General features: G+C 40.3%; 2 protein-coding genes across 2 annotated transcripts in view; both read right to left on the minus strand.

The window, feature by feature from the left end:
- Positions 1–1,352: 1,352 nt before the first annotated feature.
- LPCAT2 (lysophosphatidylcholine acyltransferase 2) overlaps positions 1,353–15,716 on the minus strand; it is a 29,839-nt gene continuing 15,475 nt past the window's right edge. The window contains exons 9-14 of the mRNA XM_062499915.1: positions 13,454–13,536; positions 12,785–12,910; positions 11,557–11,710; positions 4,917–5,015; positions 3,090–3,231; positions 1,353–2,828 (exon numbers count right to left, since the gene is read on the minus strand). Coding sequence (XP_062355899.1) covers positions 2,584–2,828; positions 3,090–3,231; positions 4,917–5,015; positions 11,557–11,710; positions 12,785–12,910; positions 13,454–13,536 — 849 coding nt within the window. The 3' untranslated portion in view covers positions 1,353–2,583. The remainder of the gene's footprint in view (positions 2,829–3,089; positions 3,232–4,916; positions 5,016–11,556; positions 11,711–12,784; positions 12,911–13,453; positions 13,537–15,716) is intronic.
- Positions 9,309–10,171, minus strand: CAPNS2 (calpain small subunit 2). The gene has a single exon (XM_062500141.1). The coding sequence runs from the start codon at positions 10,053–10,055 to the stop codon at positions 9,309–9,311; it is 747 nt and encodes a 248-aa protein (XP_062356125.1). The 5' UTR covers positions 10,056–10,171.

Below are 15,716 nucleotides of genomic sequence, written 5' to 3' on the forward strand. Positions count from 1 at the left end.
TGTTTTCTAGGGTGACATGGGGCCAGTTATACCTTTCTGCTGTGCAGGACTCACAATGATCCTAAAGCAGCCCATAGACTTATGAACTTAGACCTCAGGAAGTCTGAGGCAGAAAGGTGTCATCCCTCAGTGCCTGATTGAGAGCCATTCTCTGTTTAGTATTTTTAACCTTCGCCTTCTGTTTAGTTCCTGCTCTGCCACTTAATGTAATGCCTGTTTATTGGAGACTGCTTTTAGTTTGGTCCTTTTAAAAGCTCCCTGAGGCACAATGATGCCTAGAAATTAATGTATTCCCTTCCCGCACATCCAGCAGATGTGTGTATATTGAGTTAGTGTCTCTAGTGTTTAGCTAATTTCTCTTCAGAGCATGGTTGAATCACTGCTACATACCAAACTCATTTGTGGCCTTTCCTCTAACTGCAGGAATAGGTAGATTTATATACACAATATTTTTAGCTTTAACTGCAAAAGGCTTGTGTGACTTGCAGATTTTTATAAAATCACTAAACATGCTGTGCTATTGGACAGCACAGCTCCTGGTCCTGAACATGGCTGGATTCAGCAGCAGTGTGTAAGGCAGCCTTTGCATCCTGAGACCTTGAAGTGCTTTCCTTTGTCATCTTTGCCCACCCATCTTTTTCTTACTGGTTGGAACGAACATAAACTATCTTTGAAGAGATTACTGCTGGCTGAAAAGCTGAGACTTTGGTTATTGTGCTAGGTAAAAGCATCCCTGCTAAGAATTAGCATGTATTCCAGCATTCTTGTTTCTCTAATTGGGAAAAAATACTCTCCTAATGTTCACTGTACTCAAAGCCATGATTTTTGTATCTCAACTGTGTTTGAGGTCACTCATTTTACATGCAAATGGTGATGCCTTATTTTCCCTCAAAAAATGGATGCCTCTTTCCATGGACTTGCAGACCTTTGTATCATAATCCCTCTTGTTGAGGCAGTCACCAAAAGTAACTCTTTGGAAGAGCATTGGTCTTGTCCTACTCTTCCAGCCCTACCATAAAGCAAAGTGCCATCATATAAAGAACTGAAAATGCCAACTTCAGGCTGCACTGAGTTTACCAAGGTAAGACATCTTCAGCATGATTTCCTGGAAACTCCCCCCAGCTCCTTAAGGTAGATGAAGTATCCTTCTCACTATACTAAAAAGACTCAGTTGTTCAAGTAAAGTCTTTCAAAAAATATAGATTTATTTTAAACACATGAAACATGAGGAGAGGCACAATTATAAACAGGGAAAGCAAAACATGGCAATGAGCTTGTGGCCAGACTGCAAGCAATAACTTAGAGGCAGAGGTTACCACTTCACACATGAAAACCTGCTGGAAGTTGGTTATTATTGGTACTAGACAGTCTAGGCTTTGCTCATCTCAGTCTTAATTTGAAAATACCTGCTCATTTCATCCCTTCAAAGTTTTATTGAGAAATATTTGCCTAAGTAGCTATATATTTTAAATACTGCATAAAGTGCTTTCAGATGAAGGATGGAAAAAGGTAAAGGACCAATTTCCAGTGCATTAGAGAGGACCGAGGCAAAAAATATTCAAATAATTGACAAGAAAGAGCTTGGTTTTGAACCAAACCCCAAGAACAGTGAGTAATGGCACAGTAATGCAAACTTGGTTTCTAGGAGACAGTTTTAGAGCAGATACTAAGTACTAGAACTATGGTTTGACAGCATATTTGCTTTTCAAGCTTTGCAGAGCAAGGTCACATTCCTCTGTTGATATTTGCGAGAATAAAAAATACACTGAAGTTTGAAATGCTCCTCCCACTGTGATCCTGAACAGTTGCTACTGTAAACAACATGGTACTTATTTTGAAATAGTCCATTAACTCGTAGGTCTTACTGTCTGCATTTTCCTCTAGACTGTAAGCTGCTATCTTGGAATTCCAATTAGCTTTTGTTGTTAGAAGAGCAGCCATTTCCATCTGTCACCAGCCTTTAGGCCTAAAGTGGTTACTGTTAACATCAGTGAACCAGCATGTCTTGTTCAGAAGCTTAGGCTTTCTGGTTCATAAGAAGTTAAGGGCAATCTAAGGACAGCCAAAAAACCATAATCTTCAACTCTCAGCTTCCTGTAACTCATGACACTCCTGTGTCTCAGAAACTTGAGAATAACTAAATGATATTGCAAATTAAAACACTCTAGCATAACTTTTTCCCCTTAAATCCTGTTGGGGATGCAGAGGAATTGAGCAGCACCAAAAGCTCCACTAGTTTTTAGACAAGTTGTCTCCTCAGTCTCCACTCTGAGAGGTCACTGCAGTGCTGTAGCCTTGTACCCCTCTTAGTACACCTGATAGTTTTGTGGAAGCATGAACTTGGAAGACACTGAACAACCAACCTTCCCAGTACTCTGATACTGACATTAAGGACTGAACAGTGGCTTTTCCCTTACAATCAGAAAGGAGTAACTCCTCCTGATATGAGTGTAAAAAAAAAAAAAAAATAAAACAAACACTTCTAAAAAATTGTAACTTCCATTTCGACTTTACATCTGTTGTGCTTATGAACAGCTGGGGAAAAAATCCTGTAGAATTCACAGCTGAATTATTTAACTCTTCTCAGTCATCCTTTTTGTCAGAGGTACTTGAGCTATCTTCTTCATTGCCTTCAGGACAGACTTTATTTCTTGCAAGTGGTGTTGTTTCTGAGGCCAAGACTGTGCTCCTAACTGGGCTGTGTTTGCCCTTGGGTGGCTCAGTGTCATGCTCCTCAAACATCCCTAACTGGTGTCTCTGTAGATCTAGGTATGTAGTAAACAACGTGGCATATTCTGGATGCTTGAGTGCAAAGTTCTTGAACTCCTCTGAAAAACATTAAAAAACAGAGATGCTACAGTGCAGCAACAGAGTCAAAGCCAATTTCAGTGCCTGCTTCTTTCACTGAAGCTGATCTCCAGTTAGTTCCCTCTAAAAAATCCCAGGAGTATCACACAAAGTTATAATTCAACAGTTCTCCCCAGAAACAAGGTATGAGAATCATCAGGGAATTTGAGGGAATTAAAAAAGGAAACTCCCTGTCAATAGGACTGTCAGAGTATTCTTTCTAACAAAAGGATGTAACTTACCATAGGAGAGCTTCCCGGTTTCATCTGCATCTATTTCTTTAAAGAGCACAGAAACATCAAGCTCAGGCAGCCCCAGTGCTGACTGAATGATAGAAGCAAACTCATCTTCTGTTATAGTGCCATCCTCATCCATGTCAAAGAGCTGGAAGAGACAGAACGTGTACAAATACTTTGGCATCACTTTGTCTATGAACCCTCTGTGCACATTAGCCACTCATCGTGGCTTTCTAGCATTCAGGAGCTCTGTGAACAATGCCTGGGATTTGAAGAGCCTGGAACAAGACTAGGCAGACACTTTGCACAGCAATGTCCATGCCCTAACTGGGAATAGAACATTCTGCCAAAACAAACAAACCTCACAGCGTTGGTTCACTGATAAAAACAACACAAAACTGATAAAACATAAACAAAGATGTATGTTTTTTGTCACCATGAGCTATGCTAAGAGTCTACTGGATTCAGCCAGTCTATACTGGAACACCTTAGGTTTTAGTCTCAATTTTTATTAGGTTATGGCACATCTTCTATCAGATTAAACTTGCTATCATAGTTTATGCTCTGACATACCTAAATTTTAGTGTATGTGGTTGATCACTCACTAAGGAATTAATTGTAATTAACAAGGAATTTTGGTTCCTGGAATGTAGGCAGTTGATGTACACTGATCATCCCATCCTTCCCAGTGCAGTGACAATAACCACCTCCTGTGAATCACCCCTGGAGAAATACATGGGATGGATGGCTGTAATTCTTAAATACTTGTTACAGGCAAACTTTGCCATTATGAAGGAAAAGACATTTAGTGGCACAGAAAACAAGTAGCAAAGGGAAGCCACAACTCCATTTTACACTGAAACAGGCTTTTACCAGCTGAACTAGTTATTTTGTGCTGAAACTGGAAATTTTAAAATGAATTTTTGATTTTATAAACAGCACACTTGTTAAGTTACTGAAGACTATGGTCTAGGAAACAATATAACGAACAGCAACGCCAGCTGCTAGGCTTGCTTCTTCACAGGAATCTGTACTGATGAAACATCCCTAAGGATGAACCAATCACCTAGAAAAGCTCTAGTGCTTATCTGAAAAGAAGCCAGTGGATGTAACAGATTGCCAGAAAACCTCTGGTACTTCCCATCAGTACTGGGGAGCACCCAGTTTACAATGAACAAGAGCAGTATCTCAGTATGCTGTTCAATAGAGTTCATAAACCCAGATTAACAGGTAAAACAACTGGATCTGTGTCACAGAGATACTAAAAAAGAGCCAAGGATTCACAACATGGGCATCCCCAGAAACGTATTGCCTGCATGTACCTGAGATGTGAAAGGAGCTACTGCACCTTGACTGCTTGTACTATCAGGGCACCACAGGACAAGCCTGCAGTTCTCAGATGCAGCCCAATTTTGCATGTGCCAGTCCTGAACAGCCCTTGCTTTTTTTTCCCCCTCCTCTTTGTCAAGAACTATGACTCTAGTGAGGCTTGACCCACAAGAGGATATTACTCCATCTATTGTGACACTGAAGAATCACAGCAGAAAAAAACCTCCGGCAAAAAAACTGCAAGTGCTGCTGAATCATTTTTGGAGTTAGCCTGCCAAGTTACATATTCATTAGTGCCTTCAGATGGCTTTTGAAGCCCTTCTCTATGATGCCTGCAATTCCTCCCCTTCCCCTCCCTTTCACATTCTAAATGTCAATTGGTTTAAGAGAATTACTCACATTTGCATAACAGATTGAAGCTATAAACTTATGATTTGAAAGCTAACAGACTTACAGTCAGTCTTGATTTGTCAGGTTTGTAGATTTATACTAAACTGAACTTACCTTAAATGCCATCTGAATAGTCTCCTCTGTGTTGGCTGGGTTACAAAGAATAGACAAACCAATTACATACTCTCTGAAGTCGATGGTGCCATCTCCATTCTGTAACCCAAACATGCATGGCAGTAGTTATAGTTAATACTGCAAATCACTTTAAAAGCTCTTCTGTAAATCAAAACACATCACATGCACTAGGACAGTTTACAATACTAGAGGTTTTTGTTCTTCCTGGGAAAAAGCCTAAGAGCTCACTCAATCTGTAATAATAAGGCTGGAGTGGCAAATATACATGCTTTCAATAGCTACGAACTGGGCACAGATTTCCATTTCATGAACAAACAAAACACAAAAAATATTTAAAACAACTTAAAGTTTTCTTTTAGTACACGGCCTTCAGGAAGGCCCTAAGAATAACTGGAATCCAGGTGTCTGAGGTAACTGTAGCAATGCATGCAGTACTGGCACTTGCTGAAGTTCAGACACCAATGCAACAATCCAGAATTAACAGGCCAAAAGTGAGGCTGTTGCTTTGAGTTGGAACCTTCAGCAATAAAATATGTCAGTGAAAGGACAACCAAATCTACCTGGTTTATCTTAAGCTTTCCTTTGAAGCCTAGGCACTGCCCTAAATGCTATTTGGAGGCCAATGCACTGTCCTACCTTTAAAGCCAGAAAGGCAAGGAATTCATTGGAACAGCCTCTGTAATATTTCCAGTTTTGATCTGAACAAACATTTCAATGTGTTAACTACATAGCTACATCAACAAAACATCTGAAGCTTGCTTTGATGGGATTTGTGATTAATTCTGTGTAAGCTGCATTATATTTGCAGATAGGGAGAGTGGCAGATGCCTGATGAAATCTATGCTTATGTCAGTAGTGTTTCTGTCACCACACTGGAAGTTTCTTGAGTGTTTTGGGAAACATCTGTCTGGGCAAAAGCCATCTGCAAGTCTCAGATGGTGGAACACAGAGTAGGTAAGGACAGCATGATGGAGATGACAAGTAGTTCATTATTTTGAATATTCACAGTAAGGGCATTAATCAAAAATGTTTTAAAAGCAAACTGAAGTGTAAAGCAGCATTCCCTTTGTGGATAGTGTGTTTTGCATTTCAGAAAGAAAAACGTTTTCTTAAAAAGTGGAATCCCCTACATATGAGAACAGCACAAAACATTTTCAGCCAAGTGAGAGAGGAGTGGTCTGCTGGGTGAATCTGCAGCAAAGAGCCACACCAGTATTCTGTTTCTCCCTCTCCTACCAACTTCTCATGTCCACTTGAGCATACCAACCTTAACCTTTCTGCTTCTGGTTTTCTGCTGCTGAACAGTGCAATATGCCAGGGGATAATACTAAGGCTGCTCTGCAGAGTGCTTTGAAAACATTGGGTGCTATGAAACAGGGATTTTAGTAATTGAATTTCGATCTGGAGATAGTTCCTGATTAACAAAATATGTGTAATAATATAATGAAATCTGTATTACTAACTTGTCAACATCAAGCTAGACATTTAACAGGATTTAAAACTTCCAAGATATAATTTCATTTAGCCTTCAAAACCAATGCAGGACTCTCTTGCATAGACAACTGCTATTTTCTTTATATTGATGGTATAACCAATCTTTTTCACTGATCTTTTGATTGACTTTGAACATCTTGTACTTCAGAAACCTGTGAATTTCAGGGAAACTTTTGAGCAAAGATACAAATAAGATATGAAGTCTTAAGTTACTTTCATGGGTGTCTGAGGGTTATAACTTTTGACAGTTTTTAATCATTAGAAAAAGGACAATGTTGTCCCATACATGTAGTTTTATTTACAAATCTGTGCTCTCATTGTGGTAAACAGAGTTTGACTTTCAGTATTTTGTCCACTTTGTAGTTCTCAGAGATAAGAGCTCTAACTTTAAAGTGCAACATTACAAACATAAAGTCTTAAAACAACTGAAGCAAGAGTGTAGATAATAATTGTTCAAAGTTCCATAGAATATTACTTTTGGACAGTTTTGTTGACTGTATTCTTAGCAAGGAATTTTTTTATGTGATTAGAATATTTGTAAAATTTATTTTCAAAGTTAAGAATATGTATCACAATAAAAGAATCGGGAAGTAAGCTTAAAAATAATTTAATTAAAAACAACTTCTAAAAGAAGTTAACACAGATGTGGCTGTGCATGGAAATATGACAGGAAAAAATACAAAATAAAAGTTTCATTAAAATGCAAAACTCAGTAATCAAAACTGAGTGCAGTCTCATAGACAGAACTCCAGCAATTTTAGTAAGAAACAAAATTACTATGCTTGCAAAATCATGTTGTGACTAGTTCTACTAAACTCTAGGATGCTGGCTAACTTCCAAATGCTCTGGCATTCTGGTAGACAAGAAATGAAGGGGTTGCTGCCTGGAAAAAGAAATGGAAGTTAAACTGAAAATACAGGAAAACCTTCAGTGCTTGTGTAACACCACAGCAAAAAGCACTTGTAATTGTCCTTCTATGCATATCTAACAGTGTTTGCACCTATGTACCCAAGAATATTCAAAGAAGCAATGTGTGAGCTGAGCTCCAGTTCTCTAAATGGGAAAGTAGAACATCAGGATTTGGGTATTTGCAGTTATGCTGCACAACACAATCAAAACATAATGTAACCTTAACAACTCTTGTTTTCTTTAAGGAAGCCAGCTTTCTGCTACTATTTTCCCTATAGCATGCTATGGTAACTGGTGTTTTGTTGTTATTTTCTGTAATGTAACACAGTAAATCTTAGATTTTTGGAAAACAAGAAAGTTGTACTATCATAAGCATTCCCCATTTAGATTTGCACAGGGACTGCAAGCCAGATGCTGCATAAAGTTTAAAGTACTACTGCATCAATACTTTTGAGGAGGTATCACACTTTACCTCCTGCTCACTTTTCTATTACTCAGAGCCCAAATGGCACAATGTGGCACAATGGATAACTGAGTGCTTTTCCACTGAAGAACTGGGAGGAGGCTGAATGCCATTAGGAAGGAACTTGCCTCTTTTCTCCGGGACAATATGAATATTCTTCTGTTTGCTATTAATCAAAAGTGCAGGAGGAAAAAGTCCGGGCACAAACTGTAAGTTAGTTTTAAGTAAAAGGTTTCTGCAAGTATACCACGGAGGATATCTCATCAGTTTGAAAAATACTCTTTGCCAAGTGTAAGTGCAAGTGTTAGAAATCAAAGCTATGGAAATTTACAGACCAAACCCAACCACAGCATCCTATTAACATGCAGATGGCCTGCAGGTATTGTGTGGTATCTCTCAATGAGTCACTCCTGTGTCCCTGGGGAAGGGCAGGGGCATGAGGACATTCACATCTGGAGACTGCCTCCAGAGCCAGACTGCCTATTTAACTCATCATTTCATATTCCAGCCAGCTAGAACACAACCAAGACAATTTTCCTTTAAAACATCAGATCCTTGCCAAGAAATCTGCCCTGTGCAAGAGCTGTTTTGATCAACAACGTAATCCTTAATGCAAAAAAATGTACTTTTGACAGTTCACATTATTTTTTTTTTTTTTTTTTTACTCAGAAGTTGACATCTTAGCCAGAACTGCATAACTGACTTGAGTGGGATGCTGCACTGTGATGAAATTTCACCCAGATAGCCAGAGGTTGACTTTGGCTGTCTGCTATGTGACTGCATAATTAATTCAAGTTCCTCTAAATAAAAATGTAGTATTTTAAGTTATTTGCTTTATAACTATGTTTAGGCTTGAAGGAAAGAGAGAAAAGACTAGTTCATAGAACTGTACGAAGGAGAAGACCATTGCAAAAGTAGCCTTGTGTAAGTCTTCAATTTTGTCCTTGCCACGACAGTAGCACTGAGGTTTTGCTTCAGCAGCCAAGCATGAAAAAGCAGAATTAGAAAGGAAATTGAATGATTATGTAAGTTCACTGATCACAACAGTTATTGCAACTCTAATATTTTTCCCTTGTCAGAAAATAACTGCACAAGAGTCTACCAGTGACTGCCTTCAGGCAAACGGCCTTTATTCCAGTTTAGTGACTGCTGACAAATCAGAACAGCAACATCAACACCAAACTTAGGAGCTTTTTTATATAATAATTATAGTCATATACAAGCCACTTTACATGAAAAAGTAACGAAGCTTTGATCTTTCCAATATATTCACTAACTTTAGAGTCTAGAATTTTCTGAAGACAGACATGCAACAGCCCAATCAACAACCTACACAAACCCCTCAGAAAAGCAGACCGTGCACGCACAAGAAGAAATCACTGCACCTGAAGCTGAGCCATCTACCACTAGCTACATCTGCCTTAGAAAGACTAAAGGCAAAGGCTGCAGTTGCATGGCAGTCCCCACACGTATCTTCCAGACACAGCCGCTCCTCTGCCGTGCCTTCAGGAATACATGGTCAGCTGCAGCCAGTCTTTGATGGTGACTCGGACGCGCCCACTCCCATCCCGGTCCAGGGCTTTGAAGGCCCTGAACATGCCGTCCAGCCGCACCAGGCAGCTGATGAAGCTGTTGAAATCCACGCTGCCGTCCTCGGCGGCGTATCTGCGCACGATCGCCTGGCACAGCTGCTCGTTCAGCTGGAACCCCGCAGCCCTCAAGGCGTTTGGCAGCTGGGCTCTCCCAACAGTGCCTGACTGATCAGTGTCGTACTGCTTGTACACACACTGCCACTTCTTGACGTTGTTCCACAGATACTTGAACTCCTCAAAGCCCAGTTTGCCGCTTGCGTCGCTGTCCATGACGGCGACCATGCTGCGGCAGGTGTCCAAGCTGAAGCCATCCGTCTTCAGGTCTTGGTGTCTGGAAAGCACTTTGTTCAGGATGTCCCTTAGCTCCGTGGCACACACTTCCATATCATCTCCAGCCAGCTGGGCAAACAGGCGACGAAACTGTCTGATCTCATCACTCTCCTGAGCTTCCACATTTGTGAAATGATTGCGAGGAGGTGGAGGAGGCTCTGGATTATACTGAGCTGCTGCTTCACTTATAAAGTTGACGAGACCTCCAACAAGTCCTCCAATATTCCCTGCACCTCCACCTCCTGTCAGGAGCCCTCCAAGGCCACGTGCAAGGCTTCCTCCACGACTACTACCACTTCCTCCACTCAGCAAAGCTTTAGCAAGGAACATCGTGAAGGTTTTTTTGAAGGAGTTACTCGGCGATCCACTGCTCCGTAGGTCTCCAAAGCTGTTTTGTGTCTGACTTGGGTGTGGGCAAAACACAGCTAATCTGCATGCTCAGACTTCACCAGGTCTGTGCATGTCTCTGGCTGCCAGTTATGTCTCACTAGTTTCTGTCAGGTGTTGATACGCCTCTATTTCTTTTCTTCTTTGCATTATGTTTATGTGATTTGAGGAACCATTTTACTGAACAAAATAATGACGTTGAAACCCACAAAGCAGAAGTCTCAGAATACCTGTGCTCATACCTGAAGCAATTTGAAAACAGCCCTGTTAGATGAGCTTGACTGTTCCTCAGTTGTGCTGATCTCCTTAAAGGTGAATGCAGCCTTGCGCTTGTTTGTTTTCACAATCTTTTATTCCCTCAAATTTTTAATGAATTTAGCATTATTTTGCTAGTTCTAGTCGTTGATGTTGTGCCATATAAAGAAAGTGAAAGGAGTACGATTACCTTAATTACTCTGGTTGGCACAGCAGATTTCTGATGTAGATCCTGTGCTTCAGGACTCAGACTACATGCCTCAGGATCAATGGTCCAAGATGGGGAGGCAGGAATGGCAAAAGAATGAGTACCTAGCTCTGCTAGTGCTTCAAGGTGCTCAGCAGTTCAGGAAATATGTTGGACTCCTTCCTATTTCAGAGCATGTAAATACTTTTCATGTGGAAAAATCCTGAACCAGTTTTAATCAGCATATACCATGGCCTCCCAAGGACAGGTGCACTGCTAAGGCTAACTGATCAGGAGAGTGATGGTGAGTTGGGAAAGCTCTTATGGTAAAAGAAAACCTCCAGTCCACAGACACTTGCAGGACAACAGACTGTGTGCACATCAGCACACGTGGTGGCCTAGAAGTAAGATTAATTCCATCTCTGCTCTATTCATTGATGCTTCTGGTATAGAGAGAAATGCAGCCATTTTTGTCATGCTCAGAGAGTCGGAGAGATTAGCACTGACTAGGGGTAAAGCCTAAATGATCCTGTAAACACAGAGTCCCCTCTATGGCTGGAGAGAAGGAAGAGGAGCCTCTGTAAAATCTTCGCAAGCACAGCACTCCAGTGTTCCAGTTAACACTCCAGCTAGCTTCACTCTGCCTTAAATGATCTAATTAATGACAACAGCTAACTAAGCTACGTACATAAGAAAATGTACGTAAGATCAAAATCTGCAGTCAGCAAAAGAAAACATTCAGCTATTACCAGCATGAAGATTATTGTCTGATACTGGTGCAGCAACGTGGTCCAAGTTCTGCCATCTCACAAGGCAGAATCTAATGAATGTTTTCTCCACTGAAACTTATGAACAAAACTGTAAGAGTCACTTACTTTACTTACAGAAACTGTTAACCAAGAAGCATTTACTAAGCTGGACATAATTAATTATAATAAATATCTTTCTGGTACATGATTTCTAACAAAATATTGTCAGCAAGTCAGTTAACCAATTACTCACCCTGTCAAAAAGTAGAAATAGCTCTTTGAGGACATCTGAAATAGGCAGCTTCAAGTACTCAGCAAACTCCTCAATTCCAATTCTTCCCCCTTTGGATGCACTTGCAATAGCAGCAAAAGTATCCAACTGCTCTCTGACATGATTCCATTTTAGGCTATGCAAACATGAGAGAGAGGAGATATTTCTATACAGCAGTTCTCGGACAGATGGAATTTCAGCAGGAGTTATTACAGTGTTCAAAGATGAAAAACTGCCACTCAGGGCATGTGTGTACAGCATTTCTAATGCTGTATTTCAGACCAGACATTTTACTTTAAATCAGTAATTAAGGACTGCTCCCTTCTGGTTATTAATATCAAAAGCAGGCCATTCAATGCTTGAATATGTCAGACTTCCATAGAATAACTTCTCAAACTTAGAATTGTTGTCCAGTTACTAGGCTGCTCCAGCAGAGAGCTTCTCATTACCATAAATTCAGGTGTAGCAATATTTTGCTGCATCATGCTCTAGGGTAAGTATTTCCTTGACAGAGGTCTCAGTTCTATTAGCAAACTCTCTACCCAAGCACCAGTATTGCTAGAGCCCCAAAGTGTCAGATCTCTGCAGATGTACACCACTGCACCTTGGTAAGAATAATTAGGATTGCCATGTAACTCTTCCAGATGAAGTTCCATAAGTGGATATATAGCACATAATAGTCATGATTTATTGGACACATTCAGATTTCACCACAGCCATGCCAGGTTATTTGATGGAGTATGGTTACATGGCTCAGTCCTCAAATTCCACTGCATCCAGACAGAAAAGAATTGACATCACTAGTGACACATAGCTGCACACTGAAACTAAGAACAGTAAGCTGAAGTTTCAGGCTGGAAAGGCTTTTTACTTCCTGCCACAAGCTGCCTGTGCCTCATCACTAAAGAAATTTAAATTTGAACCAAGATTACCATTGAGTGCTTAAAATAGACACTGCTCTGCTTTTCTCACCCTTCGGTGAGAACAACCTCTTCTCCTGCAATACTGGCAACAAAAATTACTCAGGATTAGTCTCTACTGTGATTCTCCTCATCTCTGATTTCCTCGTAATTTATGTAAGTTATATGCAAAAATACACTATAATATACATGGCCAAGTCTGTTCTCTGGTTATTTAACCGTTGGCAGAAGGCCATCAACACCTGCAGCACTTTTCTAATTATGCTACCAAGAGATAAAACGTCCCTTACTTGAGTTTCTTGCTAATTTTGGTGAACTCCACCAGCCCAGCTTCCATGGGTAAAGTCAACTGCCCTGCTGAAATCATCAGCCTGCAATCTTCAAAAGTGTGATCAGTGATAGGCACATTCAAAGCACTGAAATAAAATTAAAGAAAAAGGAAAATCAATTTCTTATATGAATGATATTTGTTGACATTTGGTTTTTTGGCATTTCCCTTCTCTGATACGTGAAACAAATGGTAATTCATTCTTGCACTGCTGCAAGTAGGACAAAGCAATCCCCACCATTTCATGAAATTGTGAAACCACACTGCGAAACTACGTTATGGCAGCACCACAAGGTTTTAAGATTTACACTCTTGTAAATGCAGCCCAGTAATGCTGGAGAACAAACCATCACCCACTTATCCTTGCAAAGCAAGAAGAGATAGTTTTATTCCAGTCTTCTATCAATAGAACATACTGTTCCAATATAAGACAACCTTCTTTATGTCCCATGTAAAAACAATCAGGGTAATCTAGAATAGGAATTTGACACCTCTTAGTGAAAATCTAGAGCCATGCTTATGTATAGCACCTGGGACTTGACTAACTTGTACTTTATTGCTAGGCTATACGTGGAATTGCTGGATATAAAGGAACAGTTCTCAAAGGTTTTATTGATGATTGATTACTTACTTTGCCATGGTTTGTCGGACTCTGTTGGCAAAAAGAATTGGATCATTCTTTTCTTCCTCAGTAGGAACATGAACAGGCAGAAACTGAAAGGGATGAGTTATCCAATCAATTCGATAGTTACCACTTCATTAGGAACATGAGTAATTTCTTGTTTTGAGTGGAGGAAAACGTCAGCCATGCAATGAAAGGAATGGGCGCTAGAGGTCTCAGTCACCTTAGAAGCTGCTCTGGCTCTTCTGCCCTCCCCACACAAATGAGATTTACTGCAAAACTACCTCTTAAGGAATGGTAGGAGCTTCTTTAATATGTAAAATCAACCCCCCCAAAGAAAGAAAGTATAATAAATACATACTTAGTTAGAAGATTAAATGCTGCATGGGTAAGAATGTGAGTTTGAAACACTGCACACTTCTTTTCAAAGATCCTTTTTAAGTGATGTTATATATTGGACTAGTGTATGTGAGTTTTAATGTTTTTAAATACATACTGCAGTCCCACCTCGTACCTGTTAACTGTATCTGTCAGCATGTAACTGATAAGTTTCCTGTACATTTTCCCCCCCTGACAAAAAACATTAAGGAATCATAGTTCTAAAAGTAGCACACTGACTGGATGCAATTTTGGAACACCAAACAGAATGCAAAAAATTCCCAACAACCCCCTCTCCTACCACATCTAGGAAACACCCCGGCTATCTAAAAGGTAACATATTTACTATTGAGGATTCAGCATTAATATGCAAAAAGTTGGAAGTACCTTTTCACTAAAAGAGCCTCTGGATGAACTATTATCTATTGTGGCATGAACCAGCACCTGTCTGCAAAGTAATGTGTGTGGAGGAGTGTTTTGCTCTTTCTACTTCAGTCCACAGTGTTTGCTCACAGCCTTGTTTACTGCTCCTTTTCCTAGCTATGGCTTTTATCTGAGTTCTGCTGCTCTGCCCCCTGCCCTTAATTCCTAGAATGCAACAATTCCAAAATAAGGTGTTGCTCAAGGTTCATAGGAAGAAAGTTGTTAATTATTTGTCAGTATGCTCCTCTAGTTATACTACAGTTGCTGACGATGCATTATTATAGTGCTAATTGTCCCATATAAACAGCTTGTCCTTAACAGCCCTTTAAAGTTTGACTTTAAAGAATGCTTTCTCTTTATGATTAAAACCAGCGAGTTTATGGAACTGGTTATCTGTGCAGTAGCCACAACAATTTTCTGTTTATAATGAAAAGTTGTCCCCCCTGTAAGGAGAGGAGAGGTCCAGCTGTTCACAGGAATACTCGAGGATTTTATTCCTTCTGGAAGCAGTTGCCAGCTTTGTTCAAGGTCTGAAACAGGTCCCTGGTTATTACAACTCTCCTTCAGAAGTCACATAACTCTTAAACTGAGAAAGCACAGGCACACAGCACACAAAACTCTGACTCCCTGGTGAGCTGAAGTCGTAACTCCAGGTTTATCTATGCAAACATGGTCATGGTTTTGAAAGTGGCCATTACTTCATTTGAGGTCTTGCTCACAGAGCAACACAAATTCCTGTCAGCCTAAACACCACCTTCATCACCTTCAAAAAACCCCCTACAATTATTCATAAACCCGTTTGCCGGAAACAACAGCTGAGGAGCAAGAATTTGGTTTCTTGACCTCCTTCAGTGGCTACATGATCTCACACCCTCAGCTGCTTGTCTGTTGGGAGAGTGGCAAGTACATCTTCCCAGACAAACTCAGTCCTGTAAGAAAAATTCTTCACACCTCTTTCAGCAGCAAAAATATTTCTGTGATCTGCTTGTAACTTAGTCTCTTTTCTTACAGAATTTGCCAAATGCTGTATTTTTTGCAGCCCTATAACTCACTGCCAGGCTCATTTTCTTGTTCAATATCCCAGTGTGTTAGAGCTGGACTGGACATGGACACACAGCCTTGGAGCCCATCACTGCTCCTGCACAGCAGGCAGAGGCAGTGCAAGACTAGTGGGAGTGCACAGGCTACTTGCTCACAGGATGGGACAGCAACAGAAATGTCCACTCCTAAAAGGAGTAGTTGGATTTCCTCCTTCCACAGGAAAATGCGTCCCTTCTCTTTTTAGAAACTGAAAGTCTTTTGCACTGATGCTAAGAAATTAGTTTCATTTTGGGGACACATGCTGCTGTGAAAGCTGCAAATTTTTTCACGTTTCAGTTTAATCTCTTGGAACATGAAATTAATTTTCTAACAAACAAGTCTGAGTTCTGTTTTGAAGTAGGGGAAATCAAACCTCTTCCTTCTTTTGAAA

The sequence above is a fragment of the Cinclus cinclus genome, chromosome 11 (assembly GCF_963662255.1).
Source record: "Cinclus cinclus chromosome 11, bCinCin1.1, whole genome shotgun sequence".
Taxonomy (NCBI): domain Eukaryota; kingdom Metazoa; phylum Chordata; class Aves; order Passeriformes; family Cinclidae; genus Cinclus; species Cinclus cinclus.